The sequence below is a fragment of the Salmo trutta genome, chromosome 17, assembly GCF_901001165.1.
Source record: "Salmo trutta chromosome 17, fSalTru1.1, whole genome shotgun sequence".
Taxonomy (NCBI): domain Eukaryota; kingdom Metazoa; phylum Chordata; class Actinopteri; order Salmoniformes; family Salmonidae; genus Salmo; species Salmo trutta.
The window spans coordinates 20,549,871-20,568,918 of record NC_042973.1 but is presented as its reverse complement, the minus strand read 5'-3'; the positions used below and the strand labels follow the sequence as shown (position 1 = coordinate 20,568,918).

Genomic DNA, 19,048 nt, shown 5'->3' with positions numbered 1-19,048 from the left:
CTGGTACTGTATATTATAATTTTGTATTTTTTTTGCTAAACAGGTGGGGCTCAAAACAGATGGGCCTCTGCCCCTCCTTCCCTGAATGATGCATCGCCACTGCATATTCTTGACCTTCAACAGATGCACAGCCTTTTGCAGGGGAAAAAATGCTCTGCTGTGAGAGTAAAAGTCTCCCACTCAATGGTGTTCTGTTTCAAAGATGTATGAATGCCACCACTGGGAAGACGGACAAACAAACTAAAGCCAAAGACAAATATGCTGTTAAAATTAACAAGAATGCAGTAAGTTCAAAGACATATCACTGTAATTTATACCATACACGTTTACAACAATTTAATTTGAATAATATTGAAGTACTAACTAACAATGGAATGTTCCTCAATAAATTGGAAGATTATGGGACTTTAAACGGGTGTCCCAACTCTGTGGCCACAAAGGATCCCATGTGGTGGTGCTTATATTTGTCCTGTTTTCAACTGCATGTGTATATCATCAAACTATTCCTATCATGTAATACTGTGTATAAAAGTACCATTGTATGTAAAGTGTATGAATAATGCATATGTAACAAAATATCTGTAAAAAAAATAAATTCAAGTTACTTTTGTCCTCCAAAGAGGGGGGTGGATGGGCCAATAAAATAAATAAAAATAAAGAGGATGTAAGTGGGTGGTGAGTTTCACACTGTAAAGAACTTTAGGTGTCTAGAAAAGTGCCATGTAAGTCCAATGTATTATTATTAAATGTTTTGCTATCTTCTATAGCTTGAAGACCATGTCTTTGTACAGAGATGGAAACTGGTACAAAATACCAAAAAGGTGGACTGCAAGGCTATGTTAAGTTGTTTAAAAAATATATATATATATAACCTTTATTTGAGTCAGTTAAGAACAAATTGTTATTTACAATGACATCCTACCCCGGCCAAATCTGGACGAAGCTGGGCCAATTGTGCTCCGACCTATGGGACTCCTTATTATGGCCGGATGTAATACAGCCTGGAATCAAACCAGAGACTGTAGTGACGCCACTTGCACTGAGATGCAGTGCCTTAGACCGCTGCACCACTCGGGAGCAAATAAATAAATAGACTATATTAAGTGCCTAGGTGCCAAATAAATTCACAAAGTTGAAGTTTTCATCTTAAATCAACCAAAAAATCTACCAATATCAAATATTTTAATTTCTTTGAAACTGTGTACGCTTTACTTGGGGATTTTGAAAATAAAATCTACACTTAAGCTGTGTCGATTTGTTTGTCTTTACATGCCATTTAAAAAACTATGCAGATATTGGAGTAAACCAACAGTATTTTGGGTTAAGACAAGTAACTATGAGTAAGGCCAACATGATAAGCTTGCAAGCTGAGTTTGAATAAGACATCTGATTAACACTTTGCATTTATAATGGTTGGTTTTTCTATATCTAATAAATAATGAAATTATTGACGGATCAATAGATCAAATAAATACATGTCTCTCGCCTGTCCCTGCAAGCCGGTCGGCATACGCGTCATCACACCTCGTCATCTGATTGGCTGTTTACAACAAACCGTAAACTGGCTTACGCGTCATCACACTCCCTCATATGATTGGTCGAGTAGGCGAGCCTTCTGACTTTGTGATTGTGGTAACTAGTGATGACGACCCTTAAGTAGTTGTTAGCTTAGCCAGCTAGCTACTTCAGTTAACTACACCTGTGTTGGAAAGTGGGATGTTTTTCTGATGTTGGTTGACATGAGGTGACACCTCTTTGGTTTGTCTATAGACTGTCAACTGCTATGGTGTTGTCTAACTACAAGAACAGAGACATAAGTTGACGGAAGGTGTGTAGTGTTAGCCTCCTGCCTGGGTGAGTTGCATTTGGTGTTCAACTAACGTTAGCTATCTATCCAGCTAGGCGGCTAGCTAGTTAGCCGTCTCCCCTACCTAGCTACTACCAAATAATATTGAAGTGGGTATTGACTGTTGAGTGTCATTTGGTGCCAGAGATATTGGCTTATTTCTCTACAGTCTCTGTTTGGTACTACTAACAACTTGCTTGGATTTACCTGTGCTGTGGTGGATGTGGTAGTAACTAGCGAAGTGAAAAACTATCCTGTACTAACTGTTAGTTGTCTAATTGGCTAATAAAGTAACTAGCTAACTAACGTTAACAAACTAACGTTAGTGTGATGAACCTGCATTGCAACGCAGTGTTGGCTATTAGTTAGCGGCTAGCCAAATTACTGGGCTAGGGAGTGGTAAGTTCAAGTTCAAATCCCTGTGTTAAATAAAGATATCTATCTCGTGGAGTTGAGTAAACTCAGCTAGGGAGAGGTCTGAAGACGGATGCTTGTATGTTTAGGAAAAAGTAATGCCGGTTTAGCTGTATTGACAAGCACCTGCGACGGTATATGGTTAAAACCTTAGTGCCAAATGAATGCACAGTGGGTTAAACGTGTGTAATATATAACTAACCAGAAGGCTCTGGTGTTTTTCATACACATACTCTGTAAACTGGTCGTTTGTCCAGTTGTGGAGTGAAATGGAGCAAATCCATTGTTGAGCCCATCACATGATCTCCACGTTGGCATACATGTACAGTAGTGAACTGTGACAATTTGCTCAGCCCAATGCTGATTATATTTAGGGTAGAGCCAACAGGAGTTCTGAAAAGTGTTCTTGAGTTTGCCTTTTGTAAACTTGAGCATTGTCTACAAACAGTGAGTGTCCAAAAAGAATGAACAGGACTCTGGAATTCAAAAATTGCTTTGAGGCCTACTCAGTTGAATATCTGACCTGTATACGTGGGATATTTATTGTATCACAATTATAGTGCCTCAACATAAAACCTGTACCTGAAGGCCAGAGTAGTTAACAATAGTTGGTATTGCCCTGTACAATATCATCTTTTGTGTCTGGCTGCAAGCTTAACTTGCTATCTGGTCTTCAGGCTAGCTAGATCTTAGAACTGTAACCTCATGTATAATTTGTGTAATAGTCCATACAATTATAATATATTGGACATACTACGGAAACCAATTGCGTGAGATTTTAGTTCCTCATTACCCGAGATTAATAAATTACGAAAGTCCCACCTTGCAGTTTCAATGCAATCCATCTAGATGGTGCTCATGAGTCAAACTTTGACTCTAAACTGCTCAGGTCCCGTTACTCAGGGCACACGCCTACAGCAAAACATTGACTACGTTTTATTTTGCTCTACAGAAGTAAAAATGTACAAATTATTTTTATTCAAATGTGTCTTGAATAAACTGGAATTTACATGGTTATAATATATTCCAACTGCTGCTCTATTGAAAAAATAAAATGAAATGCAAGTAAAAAAAATAAGTAAAAGAAAAAGGTCAAGTAGCCCTATATGAATTTGTATGGGCTGATGACTACCGCAAACACCTTAAATAAGACTGTGTTCCATATTTGTGTCCTGTAGATGTTAGAGCTGTGATGGTGGTGTGACCCCTGCCTTCATTGTGACTCCTGTCCACCACCTCCGTCTCCCTGCCCAGTGTGTGTGCCACCATTTCACCATGATCCTGCATCTTCTGGTCCTGGGGCTCTTTTTGCTGCCTTGTCTGTCATCCCATGTTATCAGCGTGTCTGGCGTTATAGCCTGCCAGAAAATGACAAATCAAACCCAATGCTTGGAAGCATGTAAGTTTGAGTCAGTCTATAAATCAGGTGTTACTGCCATATTGCAGTGGGTTGTCACACTGAAAACGCACATAAAACTCAATAAAGAAATGATTTGACTGTAAACGTATAAAATAGCTTGTTGTACAATGATGCCTACATACACAGAAGTTAATTAAGTCATTTTTGATACGTTGTCTTTCTACTTCTTGTGGAAATGGTAGTCGCTTATAAGGTGTCTAAAAGCTCATTTAGAAGATAAGCTAAGCTGTATGCTACCTAGAGTTGCATCCAAATATATTGACACCCATGCAGTTTTCATAAATTATTCCCCATTTATTTTAAAATAGACGAAAAAAATGTTTTTAATACATTGCTCACCATACCTTGGATTTTCAGCATTGCGGAACCAATTTTATATTTGTAAACGTAAGTTAATTTAGAAAATAACGACAAATGGCATGAAAAATATTATTGGCACCCCGGAGCTAGTACTTGGTTGCATAGCCTTTGGCTAAGAACTGCCAACAAATAATGTTTGTAGCCATCAATGGTAACGTTTACATGCACACTAATAATTTGATTTTAAACTGATTGTCATTTTTACAAGGTTACAAAGATGGGGGGGAAAAAAGCTATTCTTGAAATATTCTTGATTTGTTCGTCAAGAGAGAGATCAGGGTCCAGTGTAACGCCGCGTTCCTTCAGTTTTATTTTAGACAACTGTACAAGCATCAAGATTCACTTTCAGATCTGACAGAAGATCACTTTGTTTCTTGGGACCTAGAACTAGCATCTCTGTTTTGTCCAAGTTGAAAAGTAAAACATTTGCCGCCATCCACTTCCTTATGTCTGAAACACAGGCTTCCAAGGTAGGCAATTTTGGGGCTTCACCATGTTTCATCGAAATGTACAGCTTTCTGTCGTCCACATAGCAGTGAAAGTTGTTATTGTGTTTGAATGACATCACCAAGAGGTAGAATATATAGTGAAAACAATAGTCCTAAAACGGAACCTTGAGGAACAATGTAACTTGTCAGAGGACAAACCATCCGCAGAGACAAACTGATATCTTTCTGATAAGATCCTAACCAGGCAAGAACTTGTCCGTGTAGGGAATTAGGGTTTCTAATCTCTCCAAAAGAATGTGGTGATCGATGGTGTCAAAAGCAGCACTAAGGTCTAGGAGCACGAGGACCAATGCAGAGCCTTGGTCTGACGCCATTAAAAGGTAATTTACCAGCTTCATGAGTGCAGTCTCAGCGCTATAATAAAAAACCATACTGAATCTTTTCGTATACATTATTTGTCTTCAGGAAGGCAGTGAGTTGCTGCGGAACAGCATACTCAAGACAACTGAGCTTTGGAGAAATACGCAGATTCAAAGTGGAGTCCGTAATTTGCTTTCTAATAATCATGATATTTTCATCGAAGTTCATGAATTTATCATTGCTATGAAAGCTAACCTCTTGTTGAATGTTTTTTAGTTAGCTTTGCGACAGTATCAAAAATAAATGTTGGATTGTTCTTATTCTCCTCAATTAAGTTGTTAAAATAGGATGATTGAGCAGCAGTCAGGGCTCTTCGATATTGCACAGTACTGTCTTTCCAAGCTAGTCAGAAGACTTCCAGTTTGGTGGAGCACCATTTCCGTTCCAATTTTCTGGAAGCTTGCTTCAGGGCTCAGGTATTTTCTGTATGCCAGGGAGCTAGTTTCTTGTGACAAATGTTTTTTTGTTTGCATCTAGGGTATTACGCAAGGTTAAATTAAGATCCTCAGTTAGGTGGTTAACTGATTTTTGTACTCCGACATCCCTGGGTAGGTGGAGGGGGTCTGGAAGGGCGTCTAGGAATCTTTGGGTTGTCCAATTAATTTATAGCACAGCTTTTGATGATCCTTGGTTGGGGTCAGAGCAGATTATTTCTTGCGACTGCAAATGTGGTGGTCCCATTAATCTAGGATTATGAGGAAAAATATTTAGATCCACAATATTTATTCCACGGGACAAAACTAGATCCAGGGTATGACTGTGGCAATGAGTAAGTCCGAAGACATGTTGGACAAAACCCACTTAGGCGATGATGACTCCGAAAGCCTTTTGGAGTGGGTCTGTGGACTTTTCCATGTGAATATTAAAGTCACCAAAAATGTGAATACTACCTGACATAACTACAAGGTCTGAAAGGAATTTGGGGAACTCTGCTAGGAATACTGTCTACTGCCCAAGAGGCCTGTAAACAGTAGCTATAAAAAGTGATTGAGTCGGCTGCATAGATTTCATGACTAGAAGCTCAAAAGACAAACGTGGTCAATTTTTGTATTTGTTTTTAATTAAAATTTGCTGTCATAAATGTTAGCAACACCTCCGCCTCTGCGGGATGTTTGGGGGATATGGTCACTAGTGTAACCAGGAGGAGAGGCCTCATTTAACACAGTAAATTCATCAGGCTTGAGCCATGTTTCAGTCAGGCCAATCACATCAATATTATGATCAGTGATTAGTTAATTGACTATAACTGCCTTGGAAGTGAGGGATCTAAAATTAAGTAGCCCTATTTTGAGATGTGAAATATCACAATCTCTTTCTATAATGACAGGAATGGATGAGGTTTTTAGTCCAGTGAGATTGCTAAAGCGAACACCGCCATGTTTTGTTTTGCTCAGACACGGTCTCAATGGGGATAGCTGAGCTGGCTCCACTAACCTGGCTGGCTGACTATCTCATTGGGGAGTTAGAGCCCTGTCTCTAAAGTATGTTCATAGATAAGATGAGAGCACCCCTCCAGAGAGGATGGAGTCCGTCACTCCTCAGCAGGCCAGGCTTGCTCCTGTTTGTAGGTGAGTCCCAGAAAGAGGGCCAATTATCTACAAATTCTTATCTTTTGGGAGTGGAAGAAAAAAATGTTTCAACCAGCGATTGAGTTGTGAGACTGTGCTGTAGAGCCCATCACTCCCCCTAACTGGGAGGGGGCCAGAGACAATTACTTGATGCGACACATCTTTCTAGCTGATTTACACACTGAAGCTATATTGTGCTTGGTGATCTATGACTGCTTCATCCTAACATCGTTGGTGCCAACGTGGAGAACAATATCCCTATAGTCTCTACGCTCGCCAGTTTTAGCCTTAGCCAGCACCATTTACAGATTAGCCTTTACGTCGGTAGCCCCGCCCACTGGTAAACAGTTTATGATCGCTGGATGATTCGTTTTAAGTCTAATATTGCAGGTAATGGAGTCGCCAATGACTAGGGTTTTCAATTTGTCTGAGCTAATGGTGGGAGGCTTTGGTGGCTCAGACCCTGTAACGGGTGGAGGAGAGACCTGAGAAGGCTTAGTGGGGAGAACCGGTTAAAAGTTTGTTGGCTGAATGAGCGACACCGGTTGAGCATGCCGACAGCATTTCTTTCCTGAAATTGGGGGGGGGGGGGGAATTTATACTACTATCTGTACTTACTGGTGGCGCAGATGTTGTTTCATCCTTTCCTACACTTAAATTGCCATTGCCTAACGATTGCATCTGAAGCTGGGCTTGCAATATGGCTATCCTCACCATAAGGCAATAGTTCTCCTGTATATTATGAGTACAGCGACTGCAATTAGATGGCATAGTGTTAATGTTACTACTTAGCTTTTTCGGCAGGTGGTGGTCCTGTAGAACCATGTCCAGATAAAGTGTCCCGGGTAAAAAAAGTTAAGCGAGGAAGAAAAGAAAAAGACGTTGATAAATGTATTAAAAGTAAAAAAAAAAAAAAAACGAAAAGTTCGGAAGATAGCATTTTGGTACATCCAGGTTGTATCACAACCGGCCGTGATTGGGAGTCCCATAGGGTGGCGCAAAATTGGCCCAGCGTCGTCCAGGTTTGGCCGGTGTAGGCCGTCATTGTAAATAAGAATTTGTACTTAACTGACTTGCCTAGTTAAATAAAAAATTATAAAACATCGGAAGCACATTAATTTCCAGTGGACCGGTGTGTTTGCCTTGCAGTATTGCGTTTTGTGTGGTGCGTACGCTGGCTTTATCGAACGTATGCATCAAATTCAATGCATGGACAACTTGACAGAAATGGCAGCAGAAGGTAAATGTTCAACTTTTTTGTTGCACACATATCCAGATAATGCTACGGTCCATTTTGCGCGATGACACTGCAGGTGTGATCGAGGCATTATGTGCGAGTGAAGTCGGCTACGCATGCCTCTACCTAATGTCAATATGCCTTGTCTGTTGCTGTTTTGGTTAGTGATTATTGCCTTATTTCACTGTAGAGCCTCTAGCCCTGCTCAATACGCCCTTTAGTTCCACCTCCCACACATGCGGTGACCTCACTTGGTTTAAATGATGTTTCTAGAGACTATCTCTCTCATCGTCACTCAATGCATAGGTTTACCTCCACTGTATTCACATCCTACCATACCTTTTATCTGTACATTATACCTTGAATCTGTTCTACTGTACCCAGAAACCTGCTCCTTTTAATCTGTTCCGAACGTACTAGACGACCAGTTCATATAGCCTTTAGCCATACTCTTATCCTACTCCTTCTATGTTCCTTTGGTGATGTAGAGGTTAATCCAGGCCCTGCAGTGCCGAGCTCCACTCCCATTCCCCAGGTGCTCTCATTTGTTGACTTCTGTAACCGTAAAAGCCTTGGTTTCCTGCATGTTAACATTAGAAGCCTCCTCCCTAAGTTTGTTTTATTCACTGCTTTAGCACAGTCTACCAACCCGGATGTCCTAGCCGTGTCTGAATCCTGGCTTAGGAAGACCACCAAAAAACAGAAATTTCCATCCCTAACTATAACATTTTCCGACAAGATAGAACTCCCAAAGGGGCCGGAGTTGCAGTCTACTGCAGAGATGGCCTGAAGAGTTCTCTCTTACAATCCAGGTCTGTGCCCAAACAATTTGAGCTTCTACTTTTAAAAATCCACCTTCCCAGAAACAGGTCTCTCACCTTTGCCGCTTGCTATAGACCACCTTGTGCCCTGGACACCATATGTGAATTGATTTCCGCCCCATCTATCTTCAGAGCTCTGTTAAGTGACCTAAACTGGGACATGCTTAACACCCTGGCCATCCTACAATCTAAGCTTGTTGTCCTCAATCTCACACAAATTATCAATGAACCTACCAGGTACAACCCCAAATCCATAATCACGGGCACCCTCATAGATATCATCCTAACCAACCTGCCCTCTAAATACACCTCTGCTGTCTTCAACCAGGATCTCAGCGATCACTGCCTCATTGCCTGCATCCATAATGGGTCTGCGGTCAAACGACCACCCCTCATCACTGTCAAACGCTCCCTAAAACTCTTCAGCGAGCAGACCTTTCTAATCGACCTGGCCCGGGTATCCTGGAAGGATATTGACCTCATTCCGTCAGTAGAGGATTCCTGGTAATTCTTTAAAAGTGCTTTCCTCACCATCTTAAACAAGCAGGTCCCATTCAAAAAATGTTGAACCAGGAACAGATATAGCCCTTGGTTCACTCCAGACCTGATAGCCCTTGACCAGCACAAAAACATCCTGTGGCGTACTGTGTTAGCATCGAATAGCCCCCGCGATATGCAACTTTTCAGGGAAGTTAGGAACCAATATACACAGGCAGTTAGGAAAGCAAAGGCTTGCTTTTTCAAACAGAAATTTGCCTCCTGTAGCACAAACTCCAAAAAGTTCTGTGACACTGTAATGTCCATGGAGTATAAGAGCACCTCCTCCCAACTGCACTGAGGCTAGCAAACACTGTCACCACCAATAAATCCATGATAATTGAGAATGTCAATAAGTACTTTTCTACGGCTGGCCATGCTTTCCACCTGGCTACCCCTACCCCGGTCAACAGCCCTGCACCCCCTACAGCAACTTGCCCTAGCCTCCCCCATTTCTCCTTCACCCAATCCAGATAGCTGATGTTCTGAAAGAGCTGCAAAATCTGGACCCCCAACAAATCAGCCGGGCTAGACAATCTGGACCCTCTCTTTCTAAAATTATCCGCCTGAAATTGTTGCAGCCCCTAATACTAGCCTGTTCAACCTCTTTTGTATCGTCTGAGATCCCCAAAGATGGGAAAGCTGCCGCGGTCATCCCCCTCTTCAAAGGGGGAGACACTCTAGACCCAAACTGCTACAGACAAATATCTATCCTACCCTGCCTTTCTAAGGTCTTCGAAAGCCAAGTTAACAAACATATCACTGACCATTTCGAATCCCACCGTACCTTCTCCGCTATGCAATCTGGTTTACGAGCTGGTCATGGGTGCACCTCAGCCACGCTCAAGGTCCTAAACGATACCATAACCGCCATCGATAAGAGACAATACTGTGCAGCTGTATTCATCGACCTGGCCAAGGCTTTTGACTCTGTCAATCACCACATTCTTATCGGCAGACTCAACATCCTTGGTTTCTTAAATGACTGCCTCGCCTACCTCTGGCAGTCTCTATGGGGGTGCCACAGGGTTCAATTCTCGGGTTGACTCTCTTCTCTGTATACATCAATGATGTCGCTCTTGCTGCTGGTGATTCTCTGATCCGCCTCTACGCAGATGACACCATTCTTTATACCTCTGGCCCTTCTTTGGACACTGTTAACTAACCTCCAGACATGCTTCAATGCCATACAACTCTCCTTCCGTGGCCTCCAGCTGCTCTTAAATGCTAGCAAAATGAAATGCATGCTTTTCAACCGATCGCTGCCCGCCCTTCCAGCATCACTACTCTGGACGATTCTGACTTAAACTCTGACTGTAAACTCTCCTCCCAGACTCATATTAAGCATCTCCAATCCAAAATTAAATCTAGAATCGGATTCCTATTTCACAAGGCAACCTTCACTCATGCTGCCAAACATACCCTCGTAAAACTGACTATCCTACCGATCCTTGACTTCGGCGATGTCATTTAGAATATAGCCTCCAATACTCTACTCAGCAAATTGGATGTAGTCTATCACAGTGCCAACTGTTTTGTCACCAAAGCCTTATATACTACCCACCACTGCGACCTGTATGTTCTCGCTGGCTGGCCCTCGCTTCATATTCGTCGCCAAACTCACTGGCTCCAGGTCATCTATAAGTCTTTGCTAGGTAAAGCCCCGCCTTATCTCAGCTCACTGGTCACCATAGCAGCACCCACCCTTAGCATGCGCTCCAGCAGGTATATTTCACTGGTCACCCCCAAAGCCAATTCCTTCCAGTTCTCTGCTGCCAATGACTGGAACGAACTGCAAAAATCACTGAAGCTGGAGACTCATATCTCCCTCACTAACATTAAGCGTCAGCTGTTAGAGCAGCTCACAGATCACTGCTCCTGTACATAGCCCATCTGTAAATAGCCCATCCAACTACCTCATCCCTGGACTGTTATTTATTTTGCTCCTTTGCACCCCAGTATCTCTACTTGCACATGTCACTCCAGTGTTTAATTGCTATATTGTAATTATTTCACCACTATGGCCTATTTATTGCCTTACCTCCTTTATCCTACCTCATTTGCACACACTGTATATAGACTTTTTCTACTGTATTATTGACTGTATGTTTGTTTATTCCATGTGTAACTCTGTGTCGCTTTATGTTGGCCAGGTCACAGTTGTAAAAACAAAATCACAGCGTCATTGCGCAAAATGGTACGCAGCATCATTTGGATATGTGTACAACTAAAGTTAAACATTCACCTTATACTACCAATTCTGTCAAGCCGTGTGCGTATACAGTTTGATGCATACTTTCGATAAATCCGACGTATGCACAACACAGAACGTACTGCAACTGCCTCTGCAACACAAACGCAGCGGTCCATTGGATATGAATGTACTTCTGATATACCAAAATGACACTGTCGGTGTGATCAAGGCATAAATTCAGGAAAAACAAAGTATGTGTCTTAGAAATAGTTTTCACATTCTAACTTTGTCGGAACTCAGAATCAAGTAGTCTTCGCAAAAATAACATGGATTGTAGATTGTATTGTGATAGGTGATTTTCTGCATTTATCAAAAGTCCCATCAAGTAGCCTGTAGACTGTGTAAACAGGATTATTAGGGATTATAATACATTTGTGCCAGTAATTTTGTCCATGCCATTTGTCTTTATTTTCTCAATAAAACTTAAGGTTACTAAAATAACATTTGTTCTGCAATGTTGAAAAAAAAAAGTAACTTTTTTTCAAAACTTATTCTAGAAAAAAATTGAATTGTTTTTTAATAAAAGTGCAGGGTGCCAATGTATTTGGCCGCAACTGTACCTACCTACCTCTAAAAGCTTACCTCTTGGATGAAGTAGGAACACGACTGATATGGGAATAGTCTGTGGAATATCGTCTTTGTTAAAAGCAAAGCCATGTGTTTTTTTTTTTTTTTTTTTCTTCAAATCACATCTCTGCTGAAGGACATATAATTTCAAAGAAGCCATGTGTTTCAGATTTAAGATGAAAGGGATGCTTAGGGCTTGCTGTGTTTATGTGCCTGGCCCTGCTTTGGTGAGTCTTTGTCATGACATGTTCTTTAATTAAATCTTACAATACTTTTGCCGCACACGCTGCACCACCTGAGTGGTCGGATGCATGCAGCAAGTACCTAGATATACCCCAGGCAGTCTTTATCTTCTTGGGAGGAGTTAGTTGTAAATGGCCCAGCCCTCTTCCAGTTTCACCACATGATCCACTCTAAACAAGCGACAGCTTTTCTGAGAGGCATACGATGCAATGTGGGTTGAGAGTAGTAGGGCATGAAAACAAGGTTGGTATTACCATCTGGAAGCATGTCATGTGTGGTATGACAGAGCTATAAATACATAATCATTCAGCATTCCAGCTTAGAGACCTGTATGTTTGGTACACGTCAAGCCCCAAGCATAGGGTGACCCCTAGTAATTTAAGAGGGAGAGGAGTGAGGGGCCCTCTGCAACTTTGATTTTCAAACCCACTGACCCTGCTTTCCCCCAACTCCCAAACCTCCACTCTTTTCCCGTCCCGTTTTGGAACAGCTGCAGAAAAATTTAAAACAAAGTGTCTGGCCTTCCAATTAGTTTGCCATCACTGATCAGGAATGGCTCTCTAGGCCATTTCACCTGAAGTTTTTAACCACAAAGGACTTTTGATGCCTCAGTGCCTAGTAGCAGCTCTAAAATAAGGCAGGGGAGGAGAGTGACTTGAGGTCACACAACTAGCTCTGCTATCTCTCACACTGACTCCCTAACGGGGCTAGCTCCTCTCCTTCGGTACAGGCCCAAGGCTGCCTCTGGTCTGAAGATTTCCCCCACCTGTTGTCCTCATCAGTAGGTCTGCTCTGCAGTGGGAAAAAGCCACCAGGTGGGCACTGCCAGATGTTGAGGCTGAGGTCTACTGGAGCTACCTCTTCAGTCACACACAAAGTTTGGCAGGGATCAAAGGAGGCGTAAACAGGCCTGTTTTTCTCCCATCTGTTTCTGTAATGGATCCCAGGTCTCCTGAAAAAGCCCTGACAGTGGTTGCTGAGAGGAATAAAATAAGAGTTGCACAAAAAAATGGAGTAAAAATAACCATAGTCTAGTGGTGAAAATGTAAGAAATTCCCAGGATGGAAGATGTTTGGATAAGTCGTTGACAGCTATATTTTTGTATTTAAAAAACAATTAAAATAATTTAACCTTTTATTTAACTAGGCAAGTCAGTTAAGAACAAATTCTTATTTACAATGACGGCCTACATCGGCCAAACCCGGACGACGCTGGGCCAATTGTGCGCCGCCCTACGGGACTCCCAATCACAGCCGGTTGTGATACAGCCTGGAAAAGAACCAGGGTCTGTAGTGACGCCTCAAGCACTGATATGCAGTGCCTTAGACCGCTGCGCCACTCTGGAGCCCAAAGGTGATGAGGTAACATATTGATGTTGCCTGCATAACAAATGCTTTTGGTTCATGCTGTTTTTCAGTCTGAATTGATTTGATATATGCCAGGACAATTTACTGAATTCATTTGAGACATACAGAATGTCATGGTGCCAGGAATCTTGCTCACAATGAAGCATAGAGGGGTACAATTTATTTTGAGCAATTACTTATTTGGCGATGGTTTAATATAAGATTTTGACTGCATGCAAGTGTTTCTTTTCATTTGTGTTCATTCCACAGGCTTACGGTATGCGACCTGTGATCATCCTGTCTTTTGGAAAGAGAACTACACCTGCTTTTTCTTGAAGTGTCCCAATGGCACCAACTGCAATGATATCTCCGTCGATGACCTGATAAGGTTACAAGGTATACAAATGCTGCAATATATAAACACACTTGGTGGAGAATGTTTAAATATGAAAGTGCATGTGTACTCATTGTTAGAAATGTTCAGAATATAACTTCTTATTACCATCAATATAAATATTATTACACTGAACAAAAATATAAATGCAACATGTAAAGTACTGGATTCATGAGCTGAAATAAAAGATCCCAGAAATGTTCCATATGCACAAAAAGCTTTCTCTCATTTTGTGCACAAATTTGTTTCATCACTGTTAGTGAGCATTTCTCCTTTACCAAGATAATCCATCAACCTGACAGGTATGGCATATCAAGAAGCTGATTAAACGGCATGATCATTACACAGGTGCACCTTGTGCTGGGGACAATAAAAGGCCACTCTAAAATGTGCAGTTTTGTCACACAACACACTGCCACAGATGTCTCAAGTTTTGAGGGATCGTGCAATTGGCATGCTGACTGCAGGAATGTCCACCAGAGCTGTTGCCAGAGAACTGAATGTTAATTTCTCTACCATAAATCGTTTGAGATTTTGGCAGTATGTCCAACCGGCCTCACAACCACAGACCAAGTGTAACCATGCCAGCCCAGGACCTCCACATCCGGATTCTTCACCTGCGGGATCGCCTGAGACCAGCCACCCAGACAACTGATGAAACTGGGTTTGCACAACCAAAGAATTTCTGCACTAATTGTCAAAAACCGTATCGGGTAAGCTCATCTGCGTGCTCGTCGTCCTCACCAGTGTCTTGACCTGATTGCAGTTCGGAATCGTAGCCGACTTTAGTGGGCAAATGCTCACTTTCGATGGCCACTGGCATGCTGGAGAAGGGTGCACTTCACGGATGAATCCCGGCTTCAACTGTACCAGGCAAGCGTTTTTTTTTCAGATTTTATTTTATTTTTTCTGGATTTTAGTGATGGCAATTTGTATGCACAGAGACACTGTGAATGAGATACTGAGGCCCATTGTCGTGCCATTCATCCGCCGCCATAACCTCATGTTTCAGCATGATAATGCACGGCCCCATGTCGCAATGAACTGTACACAATTCCTGGAAGCTGAAAATGTCCCAGTTCTTCCATGGCCTGCATACTCACCAGACGTAACCCATTGAGCATGTTTGGGATGTTCTAGATCGACGTGTACGACAGTGTTCCAGTTCACGCCAATATCCAGCAACTTAACACAGCCATTGAAGAGGAGTGGGATAACATTCCACAGGCTACAATCAACAGCCTGATCAACTCTGCCCATGAGACAAATGGTGGTCACACCAGATGCTGACTGGTTTTCTGATCCATGCCCCTGCCATTTTTAAGGTCTCTGTGACCAACAGATGCATATCTCTATTCCCAGTCATGTGAAATCCATAGATTATGGCCTTAATTAATTTATTTCAATTGACTGATTTCCTTTTATGAACTTTAACTCTGTAAAATATTAAATTGTTGCGTGTTATTTTTGTTCAGTGTAATTGATAAATCTAGTAACGTTATCTTTTGGTTTTGTAATGCGTATCATTTACATTTGTCAGACTTTAAAATCAGTTTTTCCCCCCAGATAAAAACATCAGTGGTCTTAAGTGTGACGCTGGACCTACCACTGAGTCTTCAAGTTCCAGTTCCATAACTTCATCAGAAATCTATCTCAACCCCACTGCTCCTGAATTGACAGCCAGCAATAATGCCAATCAAATTACAAACACCTCTGCCCTCAATGAAACTGACTCTTCCTTGCATTTTCGTGAGGATGATGGGCAGGCCCCCATCTCCACTGCATTTATGACCATGACTGCAGCACCCATGCCAGCCGCTAAGAATGACACCTTCATTCTCAGTAAAACTGTTAGCAATGCATCCAGAGGAACTACAATACCTGACATACCCCATAAGTCAACCGTTCAAACCTCAGAGACAACCACTTCAGTAAAGCAGGAACCTAGAACTACAACGACGCCCTCAGCCCTGACCTCTCCACCAGCCAATCCACAGATGTCGACAACAGCATTATCAACAACAAATACCACTACTATCACCACTGTAGTACCAATAACAGCAATGCTGTTAACTATCGCCACCACAACACACCCAACTACCACCACAACACACCCAACTACCACCACAACAATACCACCAACAACAACTACCACCACAACAATACCACCAACAACAACTACCACCGCAACAATACCACCAACAACTTTTCCAAACATAACCACCCCTACCACCATAGACTCATCTACAGTTGAGAAGAATCCATCACCAACCAGTCCGGAGGTCCCCAGCTCTCAAGCTACCTCCAGAAACGCCATAGTCCCTTCGACCTTCACTGTTGAGGTCAGCACAAAAAGGCTTGACGGAGGTACCAACAGAGCCATTATAGACGTTGTTGCCGGGGGGCCTCTGACACGCCAGTTGGTGGACACAAGTACCCTATTGGCTGTCCTGTTGTTTGGCCTCATCTTCTTCCTGGTTACGGTTGTCCTCTTCCTCACACAGGCCTATGAGAGCTACAGGACGAAAGACTACACCCAGGTGGACTATCTCATCAATGGAATGTATTCTGATTCAGGGGTTTGAAAGTGACAGTTGAGTTTGTTTTTCTAATTTCTTTATTGGAACAGGATTAATAACTTGTGAGTTAACAGCTTGCCAATTTTGCACCAGCCTTTGCTGTAGTATTGTATAACTTTTCTGTCTTAATGGTACTCCAGCCAATTTCATAGATTTTTTTTCAACTACTGTATGTATAAATTGCTCCAGGCCTGCTGTGGTTTTATTTAGGCCTTAACCTCTTACGAAGGGCCAAGAAATGCACCTCTTGCTCATCAAGCCAAGGGCCAAAGTATTGCAACAGTGGTTTGTTTATCCTATATTTCTATGTCTTACATTTCTACACAGATGCTTCCAGCCCCAACCCATAGGACTAAAGACATAGATGGTTAAGTACTGTTTTTTGTCATTTGGATTGCTGTGGGAAAGCGGGTGAAAAGGTTTATTTGTCCGGTGTTTATTATTTCGTTTGTATCCATTGCTTTGTGTATGCATGTCATTTTTCATGCCTTTTTTTTTTTCTTCATGACTAGCTTATTTCCTTTGTTTACCATTCCTCTTCTTGGATTAAGATTGAATGCCAAATTGATCGCTGTAGCACTGAAGCACATTAACATTGAAGCCAAGGGAATTGTCTAGCCATTATGAAGGAGGAACAGTTTGTATGATGACCAAAAGAGACTGTCCAAGGCAGAGGAACTTCTGTCAAGGGTGGAAATGGGTATGAAGGCCTGTTATGTGCCAATTTTAAATCTTACTAATGCATTGTTAAATATGGTATTTGCAATAAAGGGGGAAAAGGTAAGAATAAAATACATTTTCCTTTCATATTTCACAAAAGAAAGTTTGATAAAATGGCAGTAAGGGTAAATCAGCACTTTAGCAAGATGCATTAGTAGTCTGCTAGTCTTTCAACTGTTGTAAGACTTCAGATTTCTGCAGGCCTGTAAACAGTATATGCTGTGTTTCCCAGGCAGGGAGAGATATTGATGTTGTTTATTACAAGGGCATAGCAATCAGTCTGGGTGTAATCAAGGTGGTCCACATAAATATCCCACATCTGTAGCCCAGTAATTGCTTCCGGGGAATGTGATGCACATGTCATGTCTGTTGAGAAGGTTTGAAGGTGTGGACTAGGAATTAATTGACAGAAGGAAATAATGAGAGCAGGGAGGTGGTCCGACACCTTAACAATGCACTCACCAGTGAAGCATTTATTTTTTGGGGGAAAACAAAAACTAAAATGGAAAAACATGGATTCCAATAGTAACATTTAGGAGAAAACCTGCCTCGAGGTACCAAAAGTAGTTTTAAATGGTTTTTCTCTGCCGAGTTTCTGCTTAGCTCTCTTCATTCCAGTGCTTTCTAAAAGTCCTTGTTCAGACATCTATTACCTTGGACTTTATCCCTGTTCCACACACAGTTCTCTTGGGAACTTCCTGGTCCACACAGGCTCTAGTTTCCCATTTCCTGGAATAGTTAGCAATAAAATAACATTTTTTGCCCCTTGCCAAAGAACATTGCATTTAGTAAAAAAATAACAAACAATTGGTTGCTACAGTATTTGTCATTGACAATTTATCACCCCTCTGCAATTCCCCAATATATTGCTGCCAAGACCTGATATTCATTTTTTTTTTCTACAATGTTACAGAATGTTGTATTTGCTCTGGTTGTGTGTGTTTGCTCCCATTATTGAGCTCTGTCAGATCAGAGACGGCAGGAAATCACAGCCTCCAGGACATGCAATTTCAATATTATCTGCAATATGAATATCTGGTGAGAAGCAGATAGCAAGGGGGTTAGTGATAAGCTCACTGACATGATGCCTGGATAAGCCTTTTGTTTTGTGAGGGCCTGTTCCACATGGACTTTGTTACACTGTAGTGTGGATATTACTGAGAAAAAAAATATTTATAAGCAACAAAGACCAATGATTTTTATTTTTTTGTGGATCAGGCCCAGTGGATTAAAGGGAATGCCGACGGCTATATGGTGCAGGTGACTATAAAGGCAGGTTTCATTATGGCATATTTATCTGGGCTGGGAATGGTTGCCTGCCTCACTCATACACGGAGGGACATCTGCTTCTACTTTTCCCCCTTTCGAGTTCATGCCAGTTGGAGAACCTTCGCATTCAACCCGAGGAGTGCTTTTTCTGCCAGGACCTATGGCTTAATCCTCAGTGTTTACAATGCCTGGTGTCTTGTGAAAGAATGAAGGGCAAATTGTATATCATAAAAGTACCTTTTCTGTTATTGTATATTATAGAAAACATGAGAACATTGTTTAAAATGGCTTTTTTTTTTCTTTTTTTTATTTTCTTTTTTTACACATCCTGCTGCTTCAGACACATTATGAAGTCAGTAAATAGTCCGGGTGGCCATTTGATTAATTGTTCAGCAATCTTATGGCTTGGGGTTAGAAGCTGTTAAGGAGCCTTTTGGTCCTAAACTTGGTGCTCTGGTACCGCTTGTTGTGCAGTAGCATTTTTTTGGGCCTTCCTCTGACACCGCCTAGTATATAGGTCCTGGATGTCAGGAAGCTTGGCCCCAGTGATGTATTGGGCCATATGCACTACCCTCTGTAGCGCCTTACGGTCAGATGCCGAGCA

The 19,048-nt window shown here is 41.8% G+C and overlaps 1 protein-coding gene across 2 annotated transcripts; it reads left to right on the top strand.

Annotated features, from left to right (window-relative positions):
• Nucleotides 1-1,598: 1,598 nt before the first annotated feature.
• On the top strand, nucleotides 1,599-17,247 carry LOC115151832 (hepatitis A virus cellular receptor 1). 2 transcript variants are annotated; one of them, XM_029696095.1, is made up of 5 exons: nucleotides 1,599-1,854; nucleotides 3,439-3,659; nucleotides 13,753-13,878; nucleotides 15,443-16,469; nucleotides 16,783-17,247. In XM_029696095.1, the coding sequence occupies exons 2-4, from the start codon at nucleotides 3,536-3,538 to the stop codon at nucleotides 16,459-16,461; spliced, it is 1,269 nt and encodes a 422-aa protein (XP_029551955.1). In that variant the 5' UTR covers nucleotides 1,599-1,854; nucleotides 3,439-3,535; the 3' UTR covers nucleotides 16,462-16,469; nucleotides 16,783-17,247. The 2 variants fall into 2 exon arrangements, with proteins under 2 accessions (XP_029551955.1, XP_029551954.1); XM_029696094.1 differs by having other exon boundaries at nucleotides 15,443-17,247.
• The last annotated feature ends 1,801 nt before the right edge of the window (nucleotides 17,248-19,048 follow it).

What these genes read in the sequence shown, in the direction of transcription:
- LOC115151832 (XM_029696095.1), top strand. Translation starts at nt 3,536, where the DNA reads ATGATCCTGCATCTTCTGGTCCTGGGGCTCTTTTTGCTGCCTTGTCTG. An exon ending in AACCCAATGCTTGGAAGCAT is followed by an intron (nt 3,660 to 13,752) that starts GTAAGTTTGAGT and finishes TTCATTCCACAG; the next exon opens with GCTTACGGTATGCGACCTGT. An exon ending in TGACCTGATAAGGTTACAAG is followed by an intron (nt 13,879 to 15,442) that starts GTATACAAATGC and finishes TTTTCCCCCCAG; the next exon opens with ATAAAAACATCAGTGGTCTT.